The sequence below is a fragment of the Periophthalmus magnuspinnatus genome, chromosome 12 (genome assembly GCF_009829125.3).
Source record: "Periophthalmus magnuspinnatus isolate fPerMag1 chromosome 12, fPerMag1.2.pri, whole genome shotgun sequence".
NCBI lineage: Eukaryota > Metazoa > Chordata > Actinopteri > Gobiiformes > Gobiidae > Periophthalmus > Periophthalmus magnuspinnatus.
The window spans coordinates 1240632-1254801 of NC_047137.1; the positions used below are offsets into that span (position 1 = coordinate 1240632).

A 14170-nucleotide genomic window follows, 5' to 3' on the forward strand; every position below is an offset into this window, starting at 1 on the left:
TGAGTATTTGATCTGCAACTGTCAACACCTACATATAATGCCATCTTATGGAAAATCCCTGACAAAGCAGCAACAGCAACAGTAATAGTTATGTAGTGCATCTTTAACTGTGTCTGAAATTGAATGCTGATTTATGTCAGTGAATTTTGTTCTGTTTTTCTATTTAAACATAAATAGAACAATTCAAAAAATAAATTTGTTTAACCCCGGTTTGCTCCTGGTTTACTCTAGTTTTAGTCTAGTTTTGGTCCTAGTTTATGTCATAGTTGAGTCCTGGTTTTCTTCTCTCTCTTGTCCTGGCTTAGCCCAAGCAAATCTTTGAAATTTTCATTTTAAACCTTTAATAATCTAATATTGGACCTGGTTAAGCCCCAATTTAACCATTTCCCAAAGTCTCCCTTTAATAGTAAATCAAAACCAAATCTACCTTCAGTTTGTGGATATTGTGTTTTCAGGGCCCTAAAGGAGAAGCAGTGGGTTCCATCACTCAGCCGTTACCCAGCAGCCACCTCATTTTCAGAGCAGCCTCAGAGTCCGACGGTAAGAAGCAACTGTTCATTTAATATTTATTTGTTCTATTTGAGAAAAAAATATTCACCAAAATGTCTGCTCGACCTGAATTATTGTGCATTTATTTATTTATTATTATTATTATTATTATTATTTTAATCTTGTAGTAGGGTTCAACATGTAATCTTGGGCACACTTGCAGTAACACCTAGCTGACATGCGTCTAGAGTTGTTAACAATGTGCACAGAACAGAATCCAGCTTTTTAAAGAAGCGATGTTGTGCTTTTGCCTGCTCTGTAGTTATAATCTATGACATCATCTATGGATCATTAGGTTATATTTTGGACATTTTAAATTGCAGTATTGATCTTAGATGAATAAAATGTCAGCTGAATGGCTAGGCGACACTGTCGAATCCTACACATATCACCGAAAAGAAAATTGATTTTGAAAGCGAATTAAGTACAGAGCAGTTGGAGGTGAAAATGGGGGCTGATCAGAGCAATGATGTCTTGAATACAGGAGAATAAAGATTACTCAAACATGCATGAATCACTCCGAATACAACTTCAAGTGGGTAAATGTTTACTAAAACATGGTTGGAAGCTCTGTAATCTGTAATAAATGGAAAAAACAATCACAATCACATTTACACATGTGGACAAAATTGTTGGTACCCTTTGGTTAATGAAAGAAAAACTCACAATGGTAACAGAAATAACTTGAATCTGACAAAAGTAATAATAAAGAAACATTTTATGAAATTTAACCAATGAAAATCAAACATTGCTTTTCAACCATGTTTCAAGAGATTTATTTTAAAAAATTAACTCATGAAGCAGGCCTGGACAAAAATGATGGTACCCCTAGAAAAGACTGAAAATAATGTGACCAAAGGGACATGTTAATCCAAGGTGTGGCCACTAATTAGCATCACAGTTGTCTACAATCTTGTAATCAGTCAGTGGGCCTATATATAGGGCTACAGGTCATCACTGTGCTGTTTGGTGACATGGTGTGTACCACACTCAACATGGACCAGAGGAAGCAAAGGAAAGACCTGTCTCAGGAGAGTAGAAAGAAAATTATAGACAAGCATGTTAAAGATAAAGGCTATAAGACCATCTCCAAGCAGCTTGATGTTCCTGTGACTACAGTTGCACATATTATTCAGAAATTTAAGATCCATGGGACTGTAGCCAACCTCCCTGGACATGGCTGCAGGAGGAAAATTGATGACAAATCAAAGACGGATAATACGAACGTAACAAAAGAGCACAGAAAAACTTATCAAGAGATTAAAGGTGAACTTAAAGCTCAAGGAATCAGTGTCAGATCGTAGCATTCATCGCTGTTTGAGCCAAAGTGGACTTAATGGGAGGCGATCAAGGAGGACACCACTGTTGAAAACAAATCATTAAAAAGTCAGATTGGAAATTGCCAAACTACATGGTGACATGCCACAAAGCTTCTGGTAGAATTTCCTATGGACAGATGAGACAAAAATGGAACTTGGCCAAGGCACATCAGCTCTATGTTCACAGACGTAAAAATGAAGCATATTAAGAAAAAAAAAACTGTCCTTACTGTGAAACATGGAGTTCTGGGGCTGCTTTGCTGCATCTGGCACAGGGATCTTGAATCTAGGCAGGGTACAATGAAATCTCAAGACTATCAACGGATTCTAGAGAGAAGTGTGTTGGCCAGTGTCAGAAAGCTTGGTCTCAGTCACAGGTCATCGGTCTTGCAACAGGACAATGACCCTAAACACACAGCTAAAAACACCCAAGAATGGATAAGAGGAAAAAATAAATATATATAAAATATTGGACTATTCTAAAGTGGCCTTCTATGAGCCCTGACCTAAATCCTTTTGAGCATCTTTGGAAGGAGCTGAAACATGCCGTCTGGAAAAGGCACCCTTCAAACCTGAGACAACTGGAGCAGTTTGCTCATGAGGAGTGGGCCAAAATACCTGCTGAGAGGTGCAGAAGTCTCATTGACAGTTACAGTTGCAATGATGGCCTCAAAGGTTGTGCAACAAAATATTAAGTAAATCTCGTTATAAAAATCAAAATTGAGAAAAATCATATATATCTATTATCCCAAAGCGTGACATGGAGCTCTTGGACAATGAAATAAAAAACACCGTCCAAATTGATTTAGTGTATGGTCAGGACACTGAGCAGGCTTGCAGCACTCTTAAAAATGCTATTGTTCAAATTCTTTCTAAATTTACAAAAACACTGCCACGAAAATTTAAAAGTGAAAAAACTTTACCTTGGCTCAGTGACCGGGTGTGGCTTTTAATGAAGGAACGAGATGCTGCCTTAAAAAAGTATCTCAAGTCAAGGTTGACCACGGATCAGCTGATTTTTAAAAGTCTTTAAAAGGCTGAGAAGGGCAAAAGCTGACTTTTTCTTAGAAATAAAAAACAGGCTAAAGGCAACAGCAAAATGCTATGGAAGTGTATTGATAAACTTTCGGGGAAAGAGCGGACTGGAAATGCACCTATTGAACTTAATATAAACTCATACAACAGCCGAGCACTCTTACCTGAAGGACAAGAAACTATAAAGGACAATCTCACTGTAGCAAACATGTTCAATGACTATTTTATCACTTCCATCTCAGAACTGTGTAACCCATCCAACACAGAGCAACCTGCGACATCATTTGCTGGCTCTGTCGGAATTGTGGCATGTGGCCACAGAGGAGGACCACTTTCTACTCAGGTGGACGTTATGGATTTTTGTGGTGTGAGTGAAGACAAAGTCATTAACATAATTTCATCACTTTCAAACTCCAGAGCAAAAGACTCTTGGGGACTTGACACGCTTTTCTTAAAGAAGCATAAGACTATTTTGGCAGCACCAATTATGCACATAATTAATCAGTCGTTACATGAATGTGTGTTTCCAGACTCCTTTAAAACAGCGATTGTGACACCTATTTTTAAATCAGGAAATCGTATGGATATCAAGAACTATAGACCTATTTGTGTGCTTCTTGTGGTCTCCAAAGTCATAGAAAAAATTGTTGCGGAACAACTTATTGACCACCTCGACTACAGAAATATGTTGCATCCAATGCAATTTGGTTTCCAGTCAAAACACTCCACGGATACAACATGTTGCTATTTGCTTGAGGTGATCAAGTCCAGTCTGGACAAGGGAGGGGTGGTTGGGGCTATTTTTTTGGATCTTCGTAAGGCATTTGACACTGTTAACCATTCAGTGCTGTTGACAAAAATGCAAAATTTCAAACTCTCAAGAAACACTGTCAGTTGGTTTCAGTCGTACTTGGCAGATCGTCACCAGTGTGTAAGGATAAATGACAAAACATCTCTATTTACTACTTGCTTAGCAGGTGTGCCCCAAGGGTCCATTCTGGGGCCGTTGCTCTTCAGCTTGTACATCAATGACCTACCTTCTATTTGTGACGATGTAGAAATCGTGATGTATGCTGACGACACAGTATTCCTCACACACGGTCCCGACACAAATTCTGTTGCAGCTAAGCTATCTGTGGCAATGGTAAAAGCAATAGAGTGGTTTAACAAATCTTTCCTTACTTTGAATACTGACAAAACTGTTACAATGTACTTCTCAAACAAACAAAGTCAAAGTGTATGTCCAAATATTTATGTGAATAGTTGCATGATTAAAAATGTCGAGGAAGTTAAATACTTGGGAATCATATTAGACCCTACCCTTAATTTTAAAAAAACATATTAAAAAGGTTTGTAATGTCTTGAAATTCAACATCGCTAACTTCCAACACATTAGAAGCTCATTATCATTAGAAGCAGCAAAATCTTATCTCAATGCTATGATTATATCTCACATTTTGTATTGTATTTCCTCATGGTCTCAAGCCAAAATAACAGTACTAAATCCTCTTAGATCATTTCATAATCATTGAAAATCCTCGATAAAAAGCCCAGACGTTACCATCATTGCTACATATTGGACAAATTTAAAATATTAAGCATTGACAACTTGATCAGGTACTCTGATATTCGCCTGGTACATAAAATCTTGCATGACGCTGCCCCACCCCCACTAAAGAAATATGTACAGCCTCGCTCTCAACTAACAAGTAGAGTGTTAAGGTCCGTGTCTAGGGGTGACTGCAATGTTCCTGCAAGAAAGTCCGTTTTCTCTCAATCTGCCTTCTCTTTTAAAGCCATCAAGGAATGGAACGGGCTTCCAGAAAATCTTAAGAACATAGCAGATTATCACAGCTTTTCAGGGGCTGTCAAAAACTGGCTTCTTGACCATCAGTCCTGCCCACACTGACTATACCAGACGGGTATTCGGCCATCAGATGTTGCCCTCGTGGGTACCATATGATGGCCATTAGATTACCAAATCATGAGTGTTATTGTGCTTTCTTAGTGTCATATTACTGTCTTGTTTATATTTATAATACCAATAAGGTACAGAGCTATCAGATGCTATCCTCGTGGGTATCATCTGATAGCGACTACACTGTATTTATTTTGATATCTGTTGCATATGTCTCACACTTTAATAACTTGTAGTTTGCACTATGTATTGAAAATTTTGCACACTTGTATATTGTCTTTTGTATTGCACTTTTTTATATGTAAATTGTTTTTTAATGTTTGTGACATCAAGGACTACAGATGGAAATTAGCATTTTGCTAAATCTGGTGCAGCCATCTTTTTAATGTATCTGCACACTGTCCTTCAAATAAATAAATAAAATAAATAAATAAATAAAGTTAAGGGTAACATCATTTTTGTCCAGGCCTGTTGCATGAGCTTATTTTTTTAAATAATTCTGTTGAAGCATGGTTGAAAAGCAATGTCTGACTTTCATTGGTTAAATTTCATACAATTTTTATTTATTATTACTTTTGTCAGATTCAAGTTATTTCTGTGACCATTGTGAGTTTTTCTTTCATTAACCAACGGATACCAACAATTTTGTCCACGTGTGTAGATCATGTAGCCAAGAATCAACATTACTACATGGTTAAAAATAATGGCATTTAATAGCTTCAAAATGTGCCTGTTTGCCTTCCCATTTGAGAGCTGTTGTGGACTGTATTGCTGTAATGTGTTACAATGAGTTTTGGTTTAATTGGAGACTGGTTGGGATTCTGGAGATAGTGCAGTGTGCAGAATAATGAGACAGAGACAGTTTGATCTGGGCCTGAACAGCAAACCAGAGCAGACAGGAGGGCAGCCGCTACATACGTAAACTCTGATGCAAGTTTGGAAAAGCCTAATGCTAAAAGATACTGGGCCTGTCCAACCTTTATGATCAGTTTTTTTTTTTTACTTAAATCACAAATCTAATCACAGCACTTGTCAGAAAAAAATCACATAACTTTTTTTTTTCAAAAGCGTACCACCCTAAAATAAATGTAGTATAGCCCCCTACCCCGGGCTCACCAAAACCTTGCCTCTTTTAATGCATTGTACAGGACATGCACGCACACACATTATACATTTAAATCTAAACAACCAATACCACCATTAGGACCACAAAACTAACATTGAGTAATATTGACCAACCATTGAACACTGAGTATGACAGCAATAATAAAACCTGTTATTGTTATTTTTACTTTTATTATTATTATTAGTAGTAGTATTTTATCTCCACACACACACACACTCACACACATATTTACAAAGAAAACCAAGACAGAATAATGCAGGTACTGTACTGTTCGGGCGACAGTAGCTCAGTTGGTAGAGTGTTTGTCCACTGATCCGAAGGTTAGCTTCAGGTTGGTTCAAATCCCGCTCTCGACATAAACATCATTGGTTGAGTGGTCAGATCCACTGATCCATAGGTTGGCGGTGTGATTCTAACTCACACAGATGAATGCTGTCGTTGTGTCCTTGGGCAAGACACTTAACCCACCTTGCCCTCAGTGTCTGCGTACACTGGTGTGTGGATGGGTGAGTGGTTCCTTGTTGTAAAGCGCTATAGAAAAATGTGACCATTTACCATTCTTGATATCATTTGTCCTTCAAGATGCAGTATCAGGATTTTGAGGAATAGACCGCATTCACATAAACTCAGATGGCTGTCAAGGGCCTTGCAATTCAGTGGGAGATTTTCTGTTTTTGAAAGAAATACACAAACCTGGAATCTTAATCTTAGTCCTTTCACATCTTTGGAGCTGAATAATGGCACCACTTTCTAAAGATATTGAGAAAAATATTTTCACTTTTGTTTATTCATACTGACAAATGCTGACAAAGAAGACATTGAACTAGTTTTTGTTTCATGTGGATGGGCCCAGAAATTAGAGATATTAACCATAAACCAGGTCAATAGGTCTGCAATCTCACAGTTAAAGGAAGTGCTCTACTTCTCCTTCAGACAAACTAATAATAAAGGATTACGCAGACATGTGTGAAGAAATCAAAACACAATGCATGTTTTTGATGAGGTGACAACATTGACTTAAAGCTCGTAAGAGTCAATTTTGCATAATATAGATTTTTTAATTAAAATAATTAATTCTAACAGAAAATTCTGACATCTGCAGCACCATTTTAAATTAAAGGGATTTTACAATGTTGTGCTGTAATGTGAACGCAACCTATAGAATTAAAAGTTGTCAGCGTTCACCCTATGCTTCCTTTAAATGAATGTATGCCTTTTGCTACACCATTCTCTTCTTTGTATCAATAGCCATTGTGTTTGTGGCAGGGCTGAATAAAATACTCTTGTTTGTTTATCCACAGGTCGCTGTTGGATGGACGCTCTGGAGCTGGCTCTGAAGTGCTCCAGTCTGCTGAAGAGGACCATGATCAGGGAGGGCAAAGAGGAGCCGACTGTGGCCACTGGAGGAGAGCACTCTATCAACTTCTACAGCCTCCTTAGGGCTCATAACATGCAGTAAGTCTGTTTTACTAGGAAATGAGGAATGTGTCCAGACATTCTAATGTAAATGTGCAGGAATAATGAATGCGATTTGATGGCAGAAATGCTTAAACAAGCGATCGTGATGGTTATGGGCTTAAAAACTGTACAGAGCTTCTATCTATGACATCACAATCCCAGGAAATTTCAAATAGAGTCTTTGGGAAGGCTCAGAGGGAAAGGACGTCTTACAGAGGATTATTGAAAGCATCATAAATGACATGCAACATGTTATATTATATTAAAACATACCTGGAGTTTTCCATCCATCCATTTTCTTCCACTTATCTGGGGCCGGATCGCGGAGGCAACAATCTAAGCATGGACTCCCAGACTTCCCTCACCCCACACGTCCTCCAGCTCCTCCGGTGGGACCCCAAGGTGTTCCCAGGCCAGCCGGGAGACATAGTGTCTCCAGTGTGTCCTGGCTCTTCTCCGGGGCCTCCTTCCAGTGGGACATGTCCAGAATATCTCCCTAGGGAGGTTTCCAGGAGGCATCCTGAACAGATGCCCGAGCCACCTCAGCTGTCTCCTCTCGATGTGTAGGAGCAGCGGCTCTACTCTGAGCTCCTCCAGTGTGACTGAGCTCCTCACCCTATCTCTAAGGGTGCGCCCGCCACCCTGCGGAGGAAACTCATTTTGGCCGCTTGTATCCGGAATCTTGTCCTTTCGGTTATTACCCAGAGCTCATGACCATAGGTGAGGAACGTAGATTGACCGAACTTTGCCTTCTAGCTCAGCTTCTTCTTCACCACACCGGACCGATACAGCGATTGCATCACTGCAGATGCTGCACCGATCCGCCAATCTCACGCTCCATCCTTCCCTCACTCGTGAACAAGACCCCGAGATACTTGAAGTCCTCCACTTGAGGCAAAGGCTCTCCACCCACTCAGAGAGGGCAAACCACCTTTTCCAGTCGAGAACCATGGTCTCGGATTTGGAGGAGCTGATTTTCATCCCAGCCGCTTCACACTTGGCTGCAAACCACCCCATTGCCTGCGGCAGGTCCTGCCTCGATGAAGCCATGAGGATAACATCATCCGCAAACAGAAGAGATGAGATCCTGTGGTTCCCGAACCAGACCCCCTCTTGCCCTTGGCTGCGCTTAGAAATTCTGTCCATAAATATAATGAGCGGAACCGGTGACAAAAGGCAACCCTGGCGGAGTTCAACATGCACTGGGAACAGGTCTGACTTACTGCCAGCAATGCGAACACAGCTCCTGCTCCGGTCATACAGGGACCGGACAGCCCTTAGCAAAGGGCCCCGGACCCCATACTCCCGGAGTACACCCCAAAGGGCACCATGAGGGACACAGTCAAATGCCTTCTCCAGGTTCACAAAACACATGTGGACTGGTTGGGCAAACTCCCATGAACTCTCGAAGACCCTATGGAGAGTATAGAGCTTGTCCAGTCTTCCACAACCGGGACGAAAACCACATTGCTCCTCTTGGATCCGAGGTTCGACTATCAGTCGGATTCTCCTCTCCAGTACCCTGGACTAGACTTTACCGGGAAGGCTGAGGAGTGTGATTCCCCTGTAACACAACCTCCGATCCCCCTTCTTATATAGAGGGACCACCACCCCGGTCTGCCAGTCCAGCAGTACTGTCCCCAACAGGTGGATGGGTGAATTGAGGAGATCCTCAAAGTATTCCTTCCACTGCCTGACAACATTCCCAGTCAAGGTCAGCAACTCTCCACCCGCGCTGTAAGCAGTGCTGGTGAAGCACTGCTTCCCCCTCCTGAGGCATCGGGCGGTTTGCCAGAATCTCTTTTGAGACTGCCCGATAGTCCTCCTCCATGGCCTCCCCGAACTCCTCCCAAACCCGAGTTTTTGAGTTTTTTGGCACCTGTCAGCTGCCTCAGGAGTCCCACGAGCCAGCAAGGCTCGATAGGACTCTTTCTTCAGCTTGACAGCATCCCTTACTTCCGGTGTCCACCACAAGGTTTGGGGATTCCCGCCGCGACAAGCACCGCAGACCTTATGACCACAGCTACGAGTGGCTGCATCGACAATAAAGATGGAGAACATGGCCCACTTGCAGTCCATGTCCCCAGCCTCCCCCGGGATCAGGGAGAAGCTCTGAGGCTCTGAGAGGTGTGAGTTGAAGACTGACAGAGGGCTCTGCCGGGCGTTCCCAACAGATTCTTACGATACGCTTGAGCGTGCCAGGTCTGTCCGACTTCCTCCTCCACCAGCGGATCCAACTCACCACTAGTGATGGGACAATATACGACATTATCGCTAATCGCGATAAAAAGGTCCGCAATTAATCGTGGCATTTTTTAATAATCGTGATCATCGTGTACAATTATAATCACTTTTACTGCACCAGTCTCCCTCATGTTTCCAGCTTCAATACAATGAGATGCTAATGTGTCCACAGCTTTTATTTTTACCTACAATAATGCAAACCGCAGAATAAAACAACACCTTTTAAACGATAGACAAATGAAGTCTAATTCATACAACTGAACACAAATGTGCCAGAGCGCATGATCCGAATGCACACTATGTGCACAGAAGCAAAGCTAATGATTACACACGATATATTTTACCTACAATTATGTCAATAGCAGAATAAACCATGCTTACCGATTGAGAACAGCTTCCAATCCATCAAAAAATAATGGAGTGAAGAGTCCAGTGTAGAATCTTCACTCTTTGCCACAAACCGCTCCGGGTGTGAGATTCCTCTAGTATAACTTGTACAAACATCCACACTGTCCACGATCATGTACTTCCTTTGCATCGAGTGCAGATTTTTGCATCCACTCAACTTCGGCCATGTCCCAATTCACCAAAGTGCCTTAAATGCATCGTTGGCAGTGCAAAAAACGATATGGGTCTGATTGACCTTATTGATTGGGATGACCACATGGAATTTTGTGTCAAATTTCATATCATTTGGGAGAAATACATTTTTGGTCATCCATACAAATATATTTGTTATTCTGTAGGAGGTGCTATCGCACCAATTTTCTTTTTTTCACAATGAGTAGATTTAGGCTCAAATGTTCTATTTTTAGCAAAAACAATATATCCGATAACATTACAATGAAATATTATACATTTCTTTGCAAGGGCTATGCACTCATCATTGCGGAAGCAATAGGCCCTACGCCCTGTAGGGGCTCAGGCCTAAAAAAAAAAAATAATAATAATATTTTTAGCAAAAACAATATATCTTCTAACATTGCACATGCCTGTCATTCGCCATGGCGTCGGGGTCGCCCATTGACCTCCCATTCATTTTAGCAATAATAAATATGGCCCATGCCTGCAGCATGGGGGCTTGGATAGGGCTTGATGCCAGGAGTGTGTTTGGGGACATGAGCGCTTCGCGCTGCCTTTGTCACATTGACTCAATGTTGACGATGACTTGTTTGCTAGAACAAAAACATATGCATATCCCATGCCGTAGGCATGCATATTCCGCATATCATTGCGGAAGCAATAGACCCTACGCCCTGTAGGGGCTCGGGCCTAAATTACAGCCACAAGAATGCATCATACACACGTGGACAAAATTGTTGGTAACCTTCGGTTAATGAAATAAAAACTCACAATGGTCACAGAAATAACTTGAACCTGACAAAAGTAATAATAAATAAAAATTCTATGAAATTTAACCAATGAAAGTCAGACATTGCTTTTCAACCATGCTTCAACAGAATTATTAAAAAAAATAAACTCATGAAACAGGCCTGGACAAAAATGATGATACCCTTAACTTAATATTTTGTTGCACAACCTTTTGAGGCGATCACTGCAATCAAACAATTCCTGTAACTGTCAATGAGACTTCTGCACCTCTCAGCAGGTATTTTGGCCCATTCCTCATGAACAAACTGCTCTAGTTGTCTCAGGTTTGAAGGGTGCCTTTTCCAGACGGCATGTTTCAGCTCCTTCCAAAGATGCTCAATAGGATTTAGGTCAGGGCTCATAGAAGGCCACTTTAGAACAGTCATTCTTGGGTGTTTTTAGCTGTGTGTTTTGGGTCATTGTCCTGTTGCAAGACCCATGACCTGCGACTGAGACCAAGCTTTCTGACACTGGCCAGCACATTTCTCTCTAGAATCCCTTGATAGTCTTGAGATTTCATTGTACCCTGCACAGATTCAAGACACCCTGTGCTAGATGCAGCAAAGCAGCCCTAGAACATAACAGGGCCTCCTCCATGTTTCACAGTAGGGACAGTGTTCTTTTCTTGATATGCTTCATTTTTATATCTGTGAACATAGAGCTGTTCAATTTTTGCCTCATCTGTCCATAGGACATTCTCCCAGATGCTTTGTGACTTGTCAACATGTAGTTTGGCAAAATACAATCTGACTTTTTTGTGATTTGTTTTCAACAATGGCGTCCCCCTTGGTCGTCTGCCATTGAGTCCACTTTGGCTCAAACAACGACGGATGGTGTGATCTGACACTGATGTTCCTTGAGGTTGAAGTTTACCTTTAATCTCTTGATAAGTTTTTCTGGACTCTTTTGTTACCATTCGTATTTTCCATCTCAATTTTCCTCCTGTGGCCACGTCTAGGGAGGTTGGCTACAGTCCCATGGATCTTAAATTTCTGAATAATATGCGCAACTGTAGTCTCAGGAACATCAAGCCACTTGGAGATGATCATACCTTTAACATGCTTGTCTATAATTTTCTTTCTAATCTCTTGAGACAACTCTTTCCTTTGCTTCCTCTGGTCCATGTTGAGTGCAGTACACACCATGCCACCAAACAGCACAATGACGACCTGTAGCCCTATATATAGGCCCACTGACTCATTACAAGATTGCAGACACCTGTGATGCTAATTAGTGGCCACACCTTGGATTAACATGTCCCTTTGGTCACATTATTTTCAGTTTTTTTAGGGGTACCATCATTTTTTGTGTAGGCCTTTCAGGAGTGTATTTTTAAGTAATTCTGTTCAAGCATGTTTCAAAAGCAATGTCTGACTTTCATTGGTTAAATTTATTACTTTTGTCAGATTCAAGTTATTTCTCTGACCATTGTGAGTTTTTCTTTCATTAACTGAAGGGTACCAACAATTGTTGGTGTATGTGTTCTTACATCTCCCACATGTTAGTGCCATATAAACCACCTCGCACTCCTCTGAGAACCTCATGGGCTGGCCTCCTGCTGGTGCACAGAGTCAGGACTAAACATGGGGAATCAGTGTTTCAGTTTTATGCAGCTAGATCCAGAAATAGTCTTTCTGTGACCATAAATCCAGGCACAAAACGGTTCTGTTTAGCTGTGCATATGATTGAAAGGTTTCTCTTTTAATGTTCATTTTAGATGACTATTTATGTTTTGTTTTCTATTATAGTATTTTGTTTAGTGTTATATTTGTTTGTATTGTGATTTTAATGTCTTTCTTATACTGTAAAGAACTTTGAATTACTTTGTGTACCCATTGTGCTCTGCAAATAAATTTGCCTTGCCTTTAAAGTTGATAAAGATGAAAAATATAGCAAGTTACAGTAACTCCTCCCTTTTACTTTCTGTCAGATTTAACGACAGTGACCACCTGAAAGACCCGGACCTGTACTCAGATAAGTCAGATCGGGAGCAGGATCATGAGGAGTCTGACGCAGAAGGGCTGGAGAAGAGTGAGGAGAGTGACAGTGACACCTCGGAACGCCAGGACGACTCCTATATCGATCTGGACCCAAACGAGCACCTAAGGGAGACGTCCTACATGGAGCAGTCCCACGAGGAGCTGGGAGAGGTACGCCCGGATGTGATGAAAGTGATGATGGTTCACAGATGAGAAGACAGCGTTGCAAAGCTCCCACTCCACTCTAGACCAGCATTGCGGGTGGGAAAGGGTGTTACCTTCAACAGCCTCAGTCCCGATTGGCTGTTATGATATTTACAGTCGGAATTCCAAATATGGAACTCATCTCCAAATTACAGTATGGATACTTGCTCAATTTAGAATTTTATTTTGAAATTAATTTTAGTATCTATTAGTGTCTGCTGTTTGATGCTTTTTCCAACCGTAATTAGGCCTGTCGTGATAATTACTACATTGACTTATCTGTGTGAACCCTCAGTCGTCCAGGTCTGATCCATAGCAAAAGACAAAGTTAAAATCTGTTAACTGGACAAATCGTTGTAAGAGTGAAGACGTTTCGCTGCTCATCCAAGCCGCTTCTTCAGCTCAGGACAGATTGCTGGAGGCCACTGCCTTATATCTATCTGAGGGGAGGGGCTAACTACTCTGAAACTGTAAATATCTATTGTCTCCAGTTGTTCTGGGTCTGAGGATGGAATTATAGATTGGTGAGAGATTATGTCTCAGGCCCCCATTCCTGTTTAAGGAAGGATTCTCTTTCCTAACAAAAATAGCTTCTTTAACTCCTCTCTCAAACCATTTCTTTTCTCTGGCTAAGATCTGAACTTCAGTGTCTTCAAAGGAGTGGTTAGTGGCTTTGAGATGGAGGTGTATGGCGGACTGGGGTCCAGAGGAACTCTCCCGCCGGTGTTGGTACATCCTCTTATGGAGAAGCTGTTTAGTTTCTCCAATGCAACGCTCACTGCACTCTTAACTACACTGAACAGAGTACACTACAGTACTTTGTTTGTTTCCTTTGGGTGAACCAGTTTTTGTCTTAAAGTGTTTGTAGGTTTAAAAAAGACAGCAATCTCATACTGTCTGAAAACGTTTTTCTGGCATACCCGCTGTGTAAGGAATGGTAACACCTTTTCTTCTGAGTTCAGATTCC

The 14170-nt window shown here is 41.2% G+C and overlaps 1 protein-coding gene across 4 annotated transcripts in view; it reads left to right on the plus strand.

Moving 5' to 3' along the window:
- Positions 1 to 14170, plus strand: part of osbpl8 (oxysterol binding protein-like 8) — a 190159-nt gene that overhangs the window by 160926 nt on the left and 15063 nt on the right. For all 4 annotated transcript variants that reach the window (XM_055225662.1, XM_055225663.1, XM_055225661.1 and 1 more), the window contains 3 exons: positions 456 to 540; positions 7249 to 7402; positions 12951 to 13170. In XM_055225662.1, the coding sequence (XP_055081637.1) occupies positions 456 to 540; positions 7249 to 7402; positions 12951 to 13170 (459 nt within the window). The remainder of the gene's footprint in view (positions 1 to 455; positions 541 to 7248; positions 7403 to 12950; positions 13171 to 14170) is intronic.